Raw genomic sequence first — 18,227 nt, 5'->3', positions numbered from 1 at the left:
TGCTAAAGACACCTTGAAACTATATATATATATATATATATATATATATATATATATATATATATATATATATCTTTTTTTTAATCCTCACCCAAGGATATGTTTTGATTGATTTTAGAGAGGGGAAGGGAGAGAGAAAACACTGATGTGAGAGAGAAACAGCAATTGATTGCCTTCCGTACACACCCTGACCGGGGATTGAACCGGAAACCTGGGTTTGTGCCCTGACCAGGAATTGAACTAGCAGCCTTTTGGTGTACAGGACAGTGCTCCAACTAACTGAGCCACCTAGCCAGGGTTATATATGTCTTTTAATAAATTATATTTTTAAATTTTTTTAACTTATAAAAGGAAACAACCTCATTTCAGAAAATTGGAAAGTGAAGGAAAAAACTATCCATAATCCTACCACCCTAACATAAACTAGGGTGGCATTTTGGGATATTTTCTTATAGTATTTTTTTCTATTTTTTTTCCTTTCTTTTTGACATTTACATATGCTTGACCTAGAGTATATTCCAGGACTTTCAAAAGGCCATTTTAGCATGTAATTTACCGATTAAATATAATAAAGGATGACTGAAATTTTTTACTTAAAGAGAATTATGGCATTTGCTATATATTAAGTAATAAATAGAGAATAGACAAAAGTATTTAAGTAATCAAAGCTGCATGATCAGCCAGGTTGATTCACTAGCTCAATGACTTGATCTAGCATACTAGCTTTTTTTAAACTTTTTGTTTTTAAATAACTTTAAACTTGAAGACTTGCAAAGATAGTATAGAGAGTATCTCAGTCACCTTCACCTAATGTTATCCTCTTATATAACTATGGTACTATTATCAAAAATGAAAAATCAACATTGGTACAGGACTGTTAACTACAGAGTTTATTTGGATTTTACCAATTTTATCACTACTTTCTTTTTTCTCTTTAAAGATCTAATCCAGGATCCCACATTGCGTTTATTTGTCTTGTTGCTTCAATCTCCCCAGTCAGTGAGAGTTGTTCAGTCTTTGCTCATGACTGTGACACTTTTATTTATTTTTTATTTACTTATTTTAAATATATCTTTATTGATTTCAGAGAGAGGAAGGGAGGAGAGAGAGAGATAGAAACATCAATGATGAAAGAGTCATTGATCGGCTGCCTCCTGCACGCCCCCGACTGGGGATCGAGCCTGCAACGTGGGCAAGTGCCCTGACTAGGAATCGAACTGCAATCTCCTGTATCCTAGGTCAGTGCTCAACCAATGAGCCACGCCTGGCCGCACAGGACCGTGACACTTTTAAAGACCACTGCTCACATATTTTGTTGAATGCCCTTCAATTTATGTTTTCTGTTTTTTCATAATTAGATTAAGGTTATGGATTTGTTGGAAGAAGACCACTGAGATGATGTGCCCTTCAAAGTGTATCATTTCAACATGACGTTGATATGCTTATTACTGATGATATTACCCTTGATCACCATATTTCTCTGCTGCAAAGTTACTGTTTTTCCCTTTGTAGTTAATATTTGGAAGGAGATACTTCGAGACTATGCAAATACCCTTTTTCTCCTTAGACCTTTGCCCATTTGTTTTAGTAGTACATATTCATCAGTGGATCTTGCCTACAGTGATTGCTATTAGGTTGTCCTGTTGGTGATTATCTATTTCTTGCATTCCTTCTACATTTACTAACTGGGATTCTTCTATAAGGAAGAGTTGTCTCCTCTTTCTCATTTACTTATTAATTCAGTCATCTTTTTCAGTATGAACTCATGGGTATTTATTTTATTCTCTGGGTTATAATCCCATAGTATCATTATTTACTTTGTACTCAAGTTGTTCTAGTTTTGCCCAGTGGGATTTCTTTCAAGTTTTCCTGATAGGAGGAGATAGTCCAGGCTCATCTTGTATTTTTCCTGCCCCAGCTCTAGAATCACCCACTTCTCCAAAGAGTCTGATTTCTTGTGTTTAAGAATGGTATACTTAGCCTGGTCGGGCGTGGCTCAGCGATTGAGCATTGGCCTAGGATCCAGGAGATCGGGGTTCAATTCTTGGTCAGGGCACATGCCTGGGTTGCGGGCTCGATCCCCAGTCGGGGGCGTGCAGGAGGCAGCCAGTCAATGATTCTCTCATCATTGATGTTTCTCTCTCTCTCTCTCTCTCCTTCCCTCTCTCTGAAATCAATAAAGATGAAAAAAAAGAATGGTACGCTTAGAAGCCAAATATGCTAATTGCTACTCGAGTGTCTTTCTAGGTCCTCTCAGTGGACAGCTAGGAAAGATATGTATGTATACAAACTTGTGTATATATACACATCTATATTTCTGTATCTATCAGAAAGAGGTTCCTGGACCCAATTTCAACATGGGGGACAGGGGTTGCCCCGCTCAACAAGCAGTTGAATTCAACTAAATTCTGACACTGTGTACTCAGAGCATCAGATTCCACAGGTTAAAGGCTCAGTCCCACAGGATTGCCCTCTACTTCAGATGCCAGTCACAAGCCCAGGTTTTTAGCTGTGCTTCTGAACTGGCTATAAATCAGAGGTTCCCACGCACCCCTGGTTGGGTTCAGTTAATTTGCTATAATGGCTCACAGAACTCAGGAAAACGTGTTTACTTACTAGATTACTGATTTATTACAGAGGATGTTAAAGAATATGAATCAGCAGTCAGAGGAAGAGATACATAGGGCAAGGTCCCAAACAAAGGAGCTTCTGTCCTCGTGGAGCTGGGACCCAGCATGGTGGCACATAGAAGCATTCTGCTTCCCCAACTTGGAAGCTCTGCGAAAAAGAGGGCAGTGAACTGCCCTTTTGGATTTTTATGGAGGCTTCATTACATAGTCATGACGGACTGTCACTGGCCACTGCTGATTGGTTCAATGTCAAGCCTTTCCCTCCCCAGAAATCAGGGTAGGACTGAAAGTTCAATCCTCTAATCATCTGTTTGGCTCTACTGGCAAACAACACCCACCTTTGGGTCCAAAATGTACTCCTTTAACATAAAAGAGACACCATTGTCGCTCTCTCATTGCTTAGGAAATTCCAAGTGGTTTGGAAGCTGTGAGCCAGGAACTCTGGATGAAGACCAGATATATCAAAAATATATTTTGATCATCTGAATGACCAAATATATATGTTTCTTATAAATCACAGTATCACACTGTCTCTCTGTATATTTTAAAATAACCCAGAGCAAAAACCATGAGATTATACTAATATTCTGAGTTTATCCAGCACCAGTAGACCTGCTTATTTATAACTTCTTTCTCTGACACTGAGAAACTTGGGTCTCATTAACTACAATGTATTTCCCATAGATATTGTTATACTCTCACCTTTTGATTAATACAGTTTTTATCTGTGATTTAGCAGTATTATAAGTTACTATACATTGCATTGTATAAAATTGTCCTTAAATATTCATGAATAATAAGGAACAACTATGTTGCATGTAGAATTTTGTGTGCTCTAGAGGCGCCTCTGAGAAATGAATTTTAGAAAGGATTTGAAAATCCAGGTGTGGTGTTATTTCTAATTTGATCTTTTGCTTAATTATGGATTTATTATTTTATATGTTTTGGTTATATGACAGCAAAGTTCTGTTGTTTAACAAGTTTCAGTAGATTGCTTTGAAATCTTTATTCTTTTTTTTTTAATAGGTCTTAACTTGCAGAGTCAGTTTAATCTGGAAAATGTCACTGTTTTCAATACCAATGAGCAGGAAAGCACCCTGGGTCAGAAGGTGAGACTGATACAAATCTAACAGAACATGTTTATAAGTTTGTTATTGAGATCACATGAATGGGTCTTCTAAGTCATCAAAATATTTAAAACCTTTTTTTCCAATTTATAGAAATAATATGTATTCTGTGTTAAAAATGCAAACAAAATAGAAATATTTAAAATAGTATAGCTACCCCATAATAAGGCCCCAGGACAACCACTCTTAACATTCTCCATCTTTCCTTACAAGACTTTTTGTGTATATGTAGTTTTATTCCAAAAATGAGGTCATACAATACATACTGTTCTGAAATTCACTTTCTTCTTTTAGTAGTAAAAAATGGATACACTTTTACATCAGTATGTTTAGATGTATCTCAGTGTTCATGGGTCATGATAAATCTTGATATATTGCAGTGCCATCAGTGGGTGTTGAGATAATGTCTAATAGTGAAAAATCAACAGCATTGTAACGAATAATGTTGTGTATGTCATTGCTACATTAGGTGGCAATAGGATGTCTGTAGGATAAAACTTAAGTGAAATTGCTATGTCAAAGTAACGCATATACTGTATAGCTCATCTTTAAGGCAATGGGAATTCTATGCTTAGAAGTCGAACATGCCACACGGCTTCTGCTGAGGGCAAGTCCTGAGGCCCAGCTGTCAGCTGTGGATCCCTCAGTTTTCGAATGTTTCGGAACTTGAACCCGCTTCCAGAACGGATTACATTCGAAAACCGAGGTACCACTGTATTCTGTGGCTCTCTTCCATAATCACTGTAGGTGGCTCCCCTCCTGCCATTCCTTCCCTTGATTTTTTCACACCACTGATACCTGGTTCAGACTCACTGGATCTTTTCCTCACTAAAATTTTTTCAGTTGACATTTGCTTCCTCCAGTGTTTTAAAATTTGTCTAAAGTGAGACATAGCATTATCATTGAAAATGTCAGTGGCATGACTTACAGCAGCTTTATCAGGGTGATATTTTTCAATAAAAGTTTGCATTTCAACCCATTTTGTACACTTTTCTTTGATGAGTGCAGTAGAAACGCTTTCTCTTCCCTCCTCCTCCGAGGACAGTTCCTCGGTTGCCACATGTTGCTGCTCCGTCAGAATGTTTGGAAGTTCTTCTGTGGTGAGTCCAGGCTTGTGGTCCTCCACTGACCCCTTCACATCATCACTACTCACTTCCAAGCCCATGGACTTTCTCAGAGACACAATGTCCTCAACAATAGGAGCATCCTCTTCAACATACGCAAATACACATTCAGGGAGAGCTGGCCACAGTTTCTTCCATGCTGACTTCATTGTTCTGTGAGAGATATCCCTCCGTGCTTTGTCTATGATATGTAAGCAATGTAGGATATTGAAATGATTCTTCCAGAACTCTCTGAGGGTTAGCTCTGTGTCCGTGGTCACCTCAAAGCACCTTTGGAACAGTGCTTTGGTGTAAAGCTTCTTAAAATTAGATAATGACCTTCTGATCCATGAGCTGGATAAGTAGAGTCGTGTTGGGGGCAAAAACTTTACATTGATAAAACTGAACTCTTCCATCAACTCATCCTCGAAGCCTGGAGGGTGAGCTGGAGCATTATCCATAACAATTTCCTTCTTCACCTCTTTGTCATTCTGTTAATGATTCTCTTAGCTTTGCAGCTTTTATCCATTTCTCACAGCAAGGGGTGATTGGCAGAGGGCTCCTGAGATGACATGAACTCAGATTGATTGCACACAGTCACAAAAACAAATTGGTTGCAAAAGTGCTCCTGAGATGAGATGAGCACAGATTGATTGCACACAATCACCAAATAAGACCAAATATCACCTCCCTGTTGCGCAGGTACTCAGGAGTCAACAGCCAACAGCTAGGCCTCAGGATCTTGCACTCAGCGGAAGCTGCATGGCATGTTCGACTTCCGAGACATGTTTGCAAACTGAAGCATTTCTAGGTTTATGGCATTTGTAAACCGAAATGTTCGTCAGTAGAGACATTCAAAAATCGAGGTACCACTGTACGTCTAGATAGGTACTATGACTAGACTTCTCTACTAATGATTGTCTAGCAGTGTGTGAATGGCATCATTCCAGCATTTACCTTCTGCCTGACAACTTCATGACAGGCTGTACTTTTTTTAAATTTAGCACACCGAAGATAGAGAGGAAGGAATGGATGTCGAAGAAGGAGAAATGGGAGATGATGAAGCTCCAACAACTTGGTGAGTTTTAGAAGTTCAGATTTCTTGATTTACAAAGATAATACCTTAATGACTTAATTGAGTTCTAGAGTGAGCATGTAGACAAAGAGGAAGGAAATCATGCTTACAGATTTCTTTTATTTGTAACTTTCATGTATATTATTTCAGATTATAAATTCCAAATTACTAATGGGCTGTATCAGTTGGTTTCTAAATTGCATGCACCGACAGTTCATTGTTTACACAGCCTATTTTATACATGTTCATAACATTTAAAAGACGAAGCACAGGCAACCTAGGTACCCCTCCCCCCTCCCTTCCGTTTAGCTTTGTGCACTCAATGCCCGTGGCTATTGAGCTATTTAATGAAATAGGAGGAATAAGAAACATCCTTTTTCTCTTCTCTCCTCCTGCCACTGTCTCTTATCTCATCCTCTATAACCCTATGCTTTCTCTCCAAATAATTTCTTTTTAATGCTGGTTAGAAGCAGTGAGGAAGAGAAAAGTGAAGGTATAAAGGAACACTTTCACTAGCATTCTTCCAGGTGACTGAAGTGATAAAAATTATCATCTGTTACAATTGAAAGATTTCCTCAAGGTCAAGAAGAGGTTTCTGTATATGCACAGGGAGATGTATTCCTTTCATCCCAAATTTCAAATTCAAACACAGCCCCAAGAAACGTTGACAGTAGTATAGCTCCAGGCATAATTCCAATATTTCCTAGCCATATAACCTTGAACAAACTATATAACCTCCCACAACTCAGTTTCAGAGTCATTAAAATGTAGTAATGCCACCTACCTGCTTCAGTTATTGAGAAGATTAAATGAGATTTTTTTCGGAAGTGGTGTGTTAAGGCACTTGGTAGTTATCTTTATTATGACTGTATTTGTTGATGTTACATAGAGCGATAGATGTAAAGCGCTTAGAACATATCTATTTAGTGTCCAGTAGCTATTATCTATTGCTTTTTTGTTTTTTGGATTTTTTTAGAGACTTGTTTGTCCATGTACATTATGGATAGAGTTTTTATAGAGTCTGGCCTGGGTAACGTAAGGGCACTGGGCCAAGGTATTAGGCTCCAAGATAACAAGGTCACCTGAGACAAACAGAGCCCCAAAGACAAACTCTGACCATTGCAGTTTTTTCTAGCTAGACTCTGCCTGAGCCTGCGTAGACAATTAAGCTCCATTGGTTATGTTCATAAACTAGTCCCAGGAAAATCAGTACGCAGTTGCCTCTCAATCTGTCATGATCACTATTTTCTTTAATGGAGGAAGAAATTGTATGAGGAATTACTTTGTGACCAACTGTATCACCAGACTTTCTTAGGCACTACAATTTATCAAGAACATAACTCATGTATCTACAATATGAAGTTCATTTCAGATTTGGGTGAAATACACTAATAAAAATTTTTGTTTTAAAAAGAAAAGTATTAGCCCCTGGCCTAATCTGTCAGTTGGTTAGAGCCTTGTCCCGATGTGCTAAGGCTGCAGGTTCAATCCCCAGTAAGCACACATACAAGAATCAATGAATGAATGAATGAGTGGCACAACAAAGTGATATTTCTCTCTCGCTCTCCTCTCTAAAATTCAGTTTAAAAAAATTTTTTAATTAGTTTTTTAAAAGTTTATTATATAAAATCATCAGCTTAACATTTTAAAAATACAGTAGTCCCCATTATCCGTGGGGAATACTTTCTAAGACCCCCAGTGGATGCCAGATACTGTAGATAGTACCGGAACATGCTCAGTTGGTTTTTTATACATATATACCTATGATAAAAATTTATAAATTAGGCAGTAAGAGATTAACAACAATAATAAAATAGAACAATTATAACTACTTAATAAAGTTTATGTAAATATGGTCGCTCTCAAAATATCTTACTGTACTGTACTCACCCTTCTTGTGATGATGTAAAGTGATACAATGCCTACATGATGAGATGAAGTGACTTGAATGTCATAGGCATTGTGACATAGGTTAGGCTACCGTTGACCTTCTGACAGAGTTATTTGAATGTAAGCACTTTCATTCCACAACAGTTGATCTGATAATCAAGATAGCTACTAAATGACTAATGGGCAGGTAGTGTAAACAGCCTGGATGCACTGGACAAAGGGATGACTTGTGTCCTTGGCGGGACGGAGGGTGATGGTACAAGATTTCATTGCACTACCATTCGATCAACTCAACGTTTAAAACTTATGAGTTGTTTATCTCTGGAATTTTTCATTTAATATTTTCAAACCATGGTTGATCTCTGGTAACTAAAACCATGGAAAGCAAAACCACAAACTACTATGTGTTGTTTTATGTAGCACCTTTGTTAAATAGTTATGAAACATTCTACTTTGTGTTTTTTAATCCTCACCCGAGGATATTTTTTCCATTGCTCTTCAGAGAGGGTGGAAGGGAGGGAGGGAGAAACATCAATGTGAGAGACACATCGATTGGTTGCCTCCCACATGTGCCCTGTCCTTGGCTGAAGATCGAGCCTGCAACTGAGGTACATGCCCTTGGCCAGAATCGAACCTGTAACCATTGAGCCAAACCAGCTAGGGCAAAACAGTCTCCTTTGTGTTTTGTTTGTTTTTGGGGGTTTGTTTGTTTTTTTAAATATATCTTTATTGATTTCAGAGAGAGGGAAGGAGAGGGAGAGAGAGATAGAAACATCAATGATGAGAGAGTCGTTGATCGAGCCCACAACCCGGGCATGTGCCCTGACCGGGAATCGAACCCCGATCGCCTGGATCCTAGCTCGACGCTCAACCGCTGAGCCACGCCCGGCCAGGCAAAAACAGTCTCCTTTGGATAGTAAAACTCCTCTAACCTGTTATTGTTTGTATGTACAATAAGTAGTTACATTTATTTTGTGTGGATAAATATAAAATCCAAAAGTATCTGTGGAGTGGTGAAGGTGGAAGGCAAAAATGCAGTGGGTTGAAATATGAAAAGGTGAACGTTGAATGCAGACAACTCTTTCAGGTTTAGCCATGAAGGAAAAGAGAGACAGCCCTCTAGTGGAAAGGTGAAGAATTTTTTTAAAATATATGTCCTCAACTCTAAATAAATTTACTAGCAGTAATATATTAATACTTTAAAATGTATCGTGTGAGGCACCTCAAACACAAACGAAGCCAACTAAATATAAAAGGAGAGAGATGAGATGCCCTTACAGGTAGGCGATGGTAAGTAGCAACTTGGAATAGGTTGTTAGTGGTATCCAACATTAAATTAGATGTGAGCTTCCTGGCAACTGAGACATGTAATGGCTACATAATTCTCATTCTCTGATTAGGAGGTAACTTTCTAGCTTTCTTAAGAAGCAAACTTTCCTGGTATTTCAAGAGATGGTTATTTTTCTATGTGGTAACTGAGTAACATTTTGTATATATGTGTATGATGTATATATACACTTAAATACATATGCACAGAAATATATACTCTAAAAAGTTTTGTTTCAAAAACGTATTTTTGCTAAGCCTGGCCGGGCATGGCTCAGTGGTTGAGCGTCGACCTAGGATCCAGGCAATCTGGGTTCGATTCCCAGTCAGGGCACATGCCCGGGTTGTGGGCTTGATCCCCAGTGGGGGGTGTGCAGGAGGCGGCTGATCAATGACTCTCTCATCGTTGATGTTTCTATCTCTCTCTCTCCCTCTCCTTTCCTCTCTCTGAAATCAATAAAGATATATTTAAAAACATATTTTTGCTAAGTTTATGGAACTATACAAATGTTGAATATTGTATTGTTTCATGAATACAAATAATATATGGCTGTTTCTTTTTCCATTTTACTTTCACATTTTGGGAAATGTTCTTTCTGTGGCTTTTTTTTAATCCAGAGAAAACACAGACCTATAATCTTATTTTCATAAGTCACTAACATTGCTTTTATTATAGAAAGAGGTTGATGTTCAATAATTGTTTTCCCGTTTTCAGGGTTGTTTAGTACTAGGAAAGAGTTTAGAAAGAGCAAAAGTTAACATGCCCATTAGATTCTTTTGAATATTGCTTGTTCTTGACAAAACTTTTGGCAGAAGCTAGATTTTTGCCAATTAAAAGTTGTCAGTATTATTCATTGTTGATTTGAAACAAGAGCCACATGCTTGAGATACTAGCAGTTACTCTAGCAGAGTTAGCATTTTTATCAAAATTAGCTAGACTTGCTAAATTATTTACCAGACTTATACATAATTCAAAGCCATTGTGATCTGGGTGAGTACATAACATAATTTCAAGCATCTTTTTTAAAATAAAATGCATGAACTTCATGACTGCTATTTCCTTGCAGACCAAGGGCTTTATCAATTATTTCCAAGTTCACAGCATTATTCTAGGCAGTTGTCAGAAATGTGAAAGATAAGTGATGTGTTATGTGATTCAATGTGTGCATGTTTTTTTTTTAATTGATAATGCCAGTTGATGTCAATTCAAACTAAAATTATTCTTTAAATGGGTATTTTATGATACTGACCTGTAGTTTGTCGTCTTAACCATAAGTTAAATTCCTGTGGTGAGCTTCATTAGATGTGCCTCTGTATGTTTTACTAAAATACTTTCCCTGTGTTTTCTTAGATCATTAATGTACCTTTTCAGACTTCATAAACTGAATTTTACACCACCAAATTACCTTATACTTTTTTACTCTTTCTTATTTTATATACAAAGAAACTAAGGCATTTTTCAGTCTTTTAAACGTTAGTTCCCCACTCAAAAAAAAACTTTTAAAAAGTACATGGTAAAAATGATACTTTATTTTACTATAATCCTTTAAAAAAGCATTATAATATAGTCCCTGATGCTCCCTAGTCATCAGAAAAACTAATTTTCAGTATATTCATTCTAATGATGAAGACTGGGAAGATTAACTGCCTGTTATTGGTCAGAATAGAGATGGCAGGACTCTTAAGATCATGGTACTGTGTGGATCACTAGCCCTACTTCCTGTTTCCCGTATAAAAGTGCAGTCTTACTTAGAATATTTATATGGGCATGAAGCTTAGAGAAAATGCTAACTATAATCCATAGGTTCAACTTATTAAGGTTTATTTAGAAAGAATGAAGTCATGTAGTACACAATTGTGATTACAGACAAAATTAATTTTACAGCAATAATGTTGATAATTTTTGTGGCTATTTGAGGATATGAAATATTCAGTACCTCAAGCATTTTTTACATGGATAATACTAAAAGACTTCACTGGCTGTTTTGAATGATGTAGAGGATTTTGTTAAAAATAATCTTATGGATTTAAAAGTCTGAAATGCTTGTTTTAACATTAAAATTAAAACATAGTATAACGATTGCTTATAAATCTAAAATTTATAAGAATGTACTGACACTAGATTCATAACATAGCCAAATTAGAAGCTGAATTAGGAATGCCATATTAAGACACTAAAGAAAGGGCTTATTTTTGTAACACTAAATTGTTTTGTACCTAATGTGTTTGTCTTATAGGACTTCTTAACTTAGTGTATTGGTTAGGATATAATGCCTATGACTTTTAACAGAGATTAAATTAACATTAGACTAAACAGCTTAGAAACCGATTTCTTTCTCATGTAAAAGTATGGAGACGGGCAGGCTAGGGACCCATGTTCCTTCCAGTTTTTGTTCCACCATACCTTGGTGTTTGCTCTTTTGCCTTTAGTCTAGGATGTCTGGTCATCTTACCTATATTCTAGCCAACAGAAAGGGGAAAAAAGAAAATGGTAAAACGTGGCCCAAATAAGTCACATGTGACTTCCACTCTCAGCTGATTGGCCAGAATTTAATCATCTAGGTGCAAGAGAGGTTGGGAAACGGTCTTTAATTCTGAATAATCTTGTATCCAGCCAAAGTTCAGGGGTTCCATCACTATAGATAAAGGGGGTGTGTCTATTTTTTTTTATTAATTTCCCCTGAAATTATTTATAAAATTTTATAAATATTTATGATTGTGTTCTTTTCTGGGGAAAGAGACTGTAGCTTTCATCAACTTCTTAAAAGGGTTTGTGACCCAAGAAAAGTTAAGCGTACTTAGATAGTTCTAAGAGAACTTAAATGATTTATTTCATATATTATTTATTTTATTAGCTCCATTCCAATCGATTACAACCTGTATCGAAAATTCTGGTCACTTCAGGATTATTTCAGGAACCCTGTGCAATGCTATGAGAAGATTTCATGGAAAACTTTTCTCAAGGTGAGTTGCCAATCCCAAACTACCAAAAGCCCAATATTTTTTAGCTAATGGCAGAGCCACATCTTCACTCTTGTCCAGAATACTTTTCACTATATAATTCTATCTCTTTTTCTTTTTAAAAAAATTATTGATTGATTTTAGAGAGAGACACTGATTTGTTGTTCCGCTTATTCATGCATTCATTGATCGCTTCTTATATGTACTGTCACCCGGAATCAAACCCACAACCTTGGCATATCGGGACAACACTAACCAACTGAACTACCCAGCCAGTGCTACCTCTTATGTTTTTATATCTGTTTCACAATATACAGAAGCTAAATTGTAAATACTTAAACTGATTATAAATGACTTGAGAATTTAAAAGTTAGTAATTACAGCCTATTTTTTTAACATAGTATTATCAACATGAACTGATGAATATTTGCAGAATACTTTCTGTCTTGTCTTTACGCAAAGTTATTTCATCTTTTTTTGTTAGAACAGGTGTGTGCAAATTATGGCCTTGGACTAGATCCAGACTACTGCCTGTTTTTGTAAACAAACTTTTATTGGCACACAACCACACCCATTTGTTTACATATTACCTGTGGCTGTTTTTGAGCTATGATAGCAGACAAGTACTTGTAACTGAGACCATAGAGCCATATAACCTAAAATACTTTACTCTCTGACCCTTTACAGAGAATGTTTAAGCCCTATTTTATAAAAATTCTCTGTATTTCTTTTTTCTTGGCTACCTAAAGATCAGTTGTCCTTTTTGTTGTAATCAAAATCCAAGGTTAATAGCTCTTAAAAGTAGGATAGTATATGCTCTGTGTTATTTTTAACCGTTTTTATTTTATATGCTTTGGAGGGGGGCACCATTTAAATTCAGGTTAAGTGGTGAGAAATCACCTGGAAATGGTTGAGTCTCCACAGCTGGTTAAATAGTTTAATTGCACTGGTAAATTTCTGTATACTCTCAAAGCATTCCTTTCTCTGCCCCTTACACAAACTGCATAAGCAATCGCATTTCATCGGGAGTAAAGAGTTTATCCCTACTTTTACAATACCATGAGATCTCCTACAAAATAGTTTTATCCTCATTTTGCTATCACAATTTTCTTAATTTGCCTTACAACACACATGTATGGTAACTGGGAATAAATTCTAGATATTCTAATACAGAAATGCACTAAACAAATTATTGGGCAATAATGCCAAGTAAAACTAATTGATATTTTTACTTTGCAGTATTCAGAAGAAGTACTAGCTGTTTTCAAGAGTTACAAATTAGATGATACTCAGGCCTCAAGAAAAAAGATGGAAGAATTAAAAACAGGAGGAGAACATGTGTATTTTGCAAAATTTTTAACAAGTGAAAAGGTATAAATCTCTCTTTTTCACTAAGCATAATAAAAATGTTCTTTCTATTGATATACTTTTTAAGTTCAATAGAAATGTTTCTTTCTTTACGTTTGGATAAAGCTGATAAAAGTTAGTTTTAGAGTCCTATTTGGTTTCAGTAGTTAAAGAGGTTTTCCTACATTAAGTCTGTTGTATAGACTTACTTTAAAATAAATGCATGTATACATATTTTGAACCTCAATTTGGGGTATAATTTGCATTTATGAAAATATTTTGCAGTTTGCCATTTAGGTACAAATAAGGGGTTTAAAAGTTCCCTGTTAATCTTATTTATATAGTTAAATAAGTAAATTTTGTTCAAATTTAAGGGATTTTGTAAGTTTCTAGTCAACATGGCATACTGACGATGTTTAAACTCACTCCCTTTGCTCCAAATACATAGCAGTGGCAGGTAAATATAAAAAGAGAAAACAAAAAAGACAAAGCTGGGCTTCCAGAAACAAGATAAATATCTTGACCAGAAATGCCAAATAGCAAAACTGAAGCCCCAGGCCTGCTGGACTCTCTATTTAAGCAGGTGGTAGCATCAGGAGTTTGAAAGTCAGACCAGATGTGTTCCTTGTGGAACCAGGGGCCAGAGTCAGATTCACTACTTGAAGCCAGACACTGGGATAGAACTTAACCCACTTTTGGAAAGAAGCTAAGAAAAATATTACCCATTTTCTGCCAAGGGCTACGGTTGCATAGAAAATTTCAAAGACAACTTTTTGTTCATCTCTTTGAATATTTCATCACTTTGAGTATTTCTTGCCAATGCCTTCTGGCCGGCAAAGTTTCTGTTGAGGTATCAGCTGACAATCTTATGGGACTCCCTTGTAGGTAACTAACTGCTTTTCTGTTGCTGCTTTACAATTCTTTCTCTGTCTTTAATCTTTGGCTTTTTAAAAATTATGTGTCTTGATGTGGGCCTCTTTGAGTCCATCTTGTTTGGAACTTTCTGCAGTTCCTGGACTTGTATGTTTCCTTCACCAAGTTAGGAAAGTTTTCCATCATTTTTTTCAAATAGGTTTTCCCTTTCTGCCCTGGCCAGTGTTGTTCAGTGGTCAGAGCATCAGCCCATGCACCACAGGGCCGAGCATTCAATTCCCAGTCAAGGGCACGTACCTGGGTTGCAGGTTCCATCCCCGGCCTGGTCGGGGTGAGTGCAGGAGGCAACCAACGGATGTCTCTCTCACATCGATGTTTCCCTCTCTCTTCCTTCCACTCTCTCTGAAAAGCAATGGAAAAAATATCCTCGGGTGAGGATTTAAAAAAAACACCCATGGGGTTTACTTAAAGAGCCAGCTGTGTGGAAGAAACGGCTAGTGAATAAAATGTCTAGTGAATGTTAGGTTGCATTAGTAGGCGGAAGCAGAGTGTGTGAAACACAGCCAAAGGAAACCAATTTCTAGGGCTTTCAGGTATCTTACTGGTGGTTTGTGTAGAAGATGCTGCCTCTCATTTTTGCTCTAGGTCTGGAAGGCAGATCCAGCACAAACTGGTAGATATAGACTTCAGCTCTCCTTCAGCACTCTAGAGACATAATAGAAAGATTGCCTTCATCACTGGAAGTGGTTCTTACAGGAAGAACAGCTAAGGAACTGGGTTGTTAAACTTCCTCATAAGTGACCTAGTCCTTTCCTATCTGTGATAATACAATGATACAGTTTTCTCTAAATTGTAAAAATATGAAAAGTCCATTTACTTCACAGATGACTCCCCACCAACTCGGCTGCAGGCACTTTGGAGGGCTACAAAAATGAGCAACACCCCTTTTTGTATTTATCTGTATGGACCTGTTGCCATTATTTCTTCTTTTTTTAACTCCTCACCTAAGTACATGCTTAGAGAGAGAAACATCAGTGTCAGAGAGAAACACCGACTGGTTGCCTTCTGTACACTCCCTGACTAGGGATCAAACCCGCAACCCACGTAAGTGCCCTGACCAGGAAGCAAACCGTCAGCCTTTCGATACATGGGACAGCTCTCAACCGAGACATTGTGGTTGAACTGTTTTGCCATTATTTGTATGTGAAAAAGTAGCTGCCTTTTTCTTTTTTATATTTTTGCCTTTATCCGGACTTGAGGACCACAAAGATAATATTACCATCCACCGACACAAACATGACATGATATAAATTGGTTAAGAAATCTAAATGAAGTCTTTGCCACTCTGCCCTGGGGCTTATGCAGTAATGCCTCCAGTGCAGTGATGCCTCACATGCAGTGAGCTTTCAGCAAATGTGTTTTGTTCTGTTTTTTAATTTAAATCTTTCATTTCTGTAATAGCATAACCTGTATCTTTAGGCAAAACTTGAATTTAATGTGTTGTTTTGGTATATGCTTGTTTTTTGAATAGTTGATGGATTTACAACTGAGCGACAGTAACTTTCGACGACATATCCTACTGCAATATCTCATTTTATTCCAGTATCTCAAGGGACAGGTGAAATTCAAAAGGTAAGTATAAATTAATAAATGAGTAGTAAATAGTTTATAAACCACAAAGAGAAGGATGTGCCAATTGATATATTTTTCTTATGTATTGGGCTCACTTTATGTGTAAGGGTCACATCCCTGAAACATTTCTTTTGCAGCATTAGATAATCGAGCTTTTGTTAGAGAGACTAGATGTTAGGAGATTTGTTTTAGAGAAAAGGTGTTGACCTTATTTATCCATTTTCCATGAGTCTTTCCTGCTGAGCACCAGGGCTTCTTGGGAGTTCTCTGTTGTATTGGTGGGGGCGGTCTTACTTGAGACTTCGATCATCCCCTTCTCACCTCACTCAGACTTTCTCCAAACCTGATTTGCAAAGTAAGCCAGTAATACTTCTTTCACAAAGTATGAAACTGTCTCAAAAAACGAAAGTAAATCTTTGAAGCACCGAGGAGTTCCAGTTTCTTTGGGGTTTCATAAAACCTAATCAGGACCTCTACTGTCTACCTAAATACCTCCACCTGTAGTGTAAATCATTTCCCCTTGTCATATCCATAATTAAAGTAGAGGCCACTGTTACTTGATGGTATTTTTGTTAAGTTTGCAAAGAAGTGTTGTATTAGTTGTGTAAAGAACACGGCTTTGCTACCTGCTGGTTTTAGATCCCACTTTCATTACTAGCAAGCAGTTCAGCTCCTTCAAACTTGTAATTTTAAGATAACACACAGCAAGCACTCAGAAATATTTTCTTATCTGTCTCTTTGTTGTAGAAGTTTGCTATACCTAGGGGCTTTGGAACCAGGCCTAGGTTTGAATTCAAGCTTTATGGCCTTGGGCAGATCATTGAAACTCTGTAGTCTCTGTTTACCATGCACACGTACTCATTCTGAGAATTAAATGAGTGATGCATGTAAAGTGCTCAGATCTTGGTACATGGTAGCCTATTAGTATTTATTGGATAGCTGTAAAGCACCTAATACATAGAGCTGTATTAATGCCAGCTATTAACAGTTTGGGTCTGCTTTCAGCCTTCTCTAGGGCTTTGGGTTTTTGTTCACTATATTTTGAATGCATTTTAAGGAAATGCAGCAAGCTCTATCTAAATGTGCATCATGCAGAGGAATATGTTAATACCATCTCAGGTTTTCATCCCATATTAAACTCATTACTTTAGGAAACATTCAGGGCTCTGTTTATATTTAACCAGATTAACTGAATGTTTTCTTCTCCTTTATACACTTTCATGTCTTCAGTTCTAACCATCTAATCTTGAGGATGAAGGGCAAATTTCTCTTATAATCCTCTCATTTGTGACTGTTGTTGTCTTGGTAATTTTTGACACTTTTTATATTATGGTTAGCTTATCTGTTACATGTCTCGTGTTTTTCAAAACAGTATATATAAACCTTAAAATTGAATATACACTGCTGTTAACTCAAGCATGCTTTTATTGCTTTGTTCCGTAGTTCAAACTATGTTTTAACTGATGAGCAATCACTCTGGATTGAAGATACCACAAAATCAGTTTATCAAGTAAGTTCAACACGCAACAAACCCATGATTGAGCAAAATGGAAATTTAGAATTTTCTTTGTTTCAGCCCCAAATAGGAAAATAAGGATAAAGTTAAGCTCAGGTACAAGACCACAAATGCTTCCTGGTTCTCTGCCTACAAACCACTCCTATGATGCAGAAAGTTATTGAAAGCTTAGTATATTCTTTCTAATCACAGCTACTATCTGAAAACCCACCTGATGGAGAAAGATTTTCAAAGATGGTAGAGGTACGTGTTTTGTATTTACATAGTATTCTTAGCACCAAATAGAATTTCAGATGCCCCCATTATGCAAATATAATTTGTTTTTCCCAGCATATATTAAATACTGAAGAAAACTGGAACTCCTGGAAAAATGAAGGCTGCCCAAGTTTTGTGAAAGAAAGGTAAATATATATTCATCTCAAGCAATATGAGAAATATTAAAATATAATTTGACATGATTCTGTTATGTGGAGATAAGTATATGTGCATTTCATATAAAAAATGTAAGTTGAGCTCAGTAATAACACAACCACTTTGAAATTTTTATCTCAAATTTGTCGTAATTAAGCTCCCAAATTATTGAAAAAAAATGTTGTATACCCACTTATTGTCATTTGTAACTTGGTGTGGCATTTTTGTCTTTTATCTGATGAGTGTTCTATAAATGAAGCTTTCATCTTTTTAGGAAGAAAACAATTTTCTTTCACATTAAACACTTCCATTTCCGCTGTCCATTTCTAATTCCAG

The 18,227-nt window shown here is 36.8% G+C and overlaps 1 protein-coding gene across 1 annotated transcript in view; it reads left to right on the top strand.

The window, feature by feature from the left end:
• Positions 1-18,227, top strand: part of THOC1 (THO complex subunit 1) — a 38,333-nt gene that overhangs the window by 9,456 nt on the left and 10,650 nt on the right. Inside the window, exons 8-15 of the mRNA XM_081150067.1 lie at positions 3,657-3,739; positions 5,865-5,938; positions 12,007-12,115; positions 13,352-13,483; positions 15,864-15,964; positions 17,408-17,474; positions 17,673-17,723; positions 17,811-17,881. Of these exons, the coding sequence (XP_081006193.1) occupies positions 3,657-3,739; positions 5,865-5,938; positions 12,007-12,115; positions 13,352-13,483; positions 15,864-15,964; positions 17,408-17,474; positions 17,673-17,723; positions 17,811-17,881 (688 nt within the window). The remainder of the gene's footprint in view (positions 1-3,656; positions 3,740-5,864; positions 5,939-12,006; positions 12,116-13,351; positions 13,484-15,863; positions 15,965-17,407; positions 17,475-17,672; positions 17,724-17,810; positions 17,882-18,227) is intronic.

The sequence above is a fragment of the Miniopterus schreibersii genome (genome assembly GCF_964146895.1).
Source record: "Miniopterus schreibersii genome assembly, chromosome: 10".
Lineage (NCBI taxonomy): Eukaryota > Metazoa > Chordata > Mammalia > Chiroptera > Miniopteridae > Miniopterus > Miniopterus schreibersii.
Note: the sequence above shows the minus strand (reverse complement) of the source record. Positions and strands in the feature narration are given on the sequence as shown.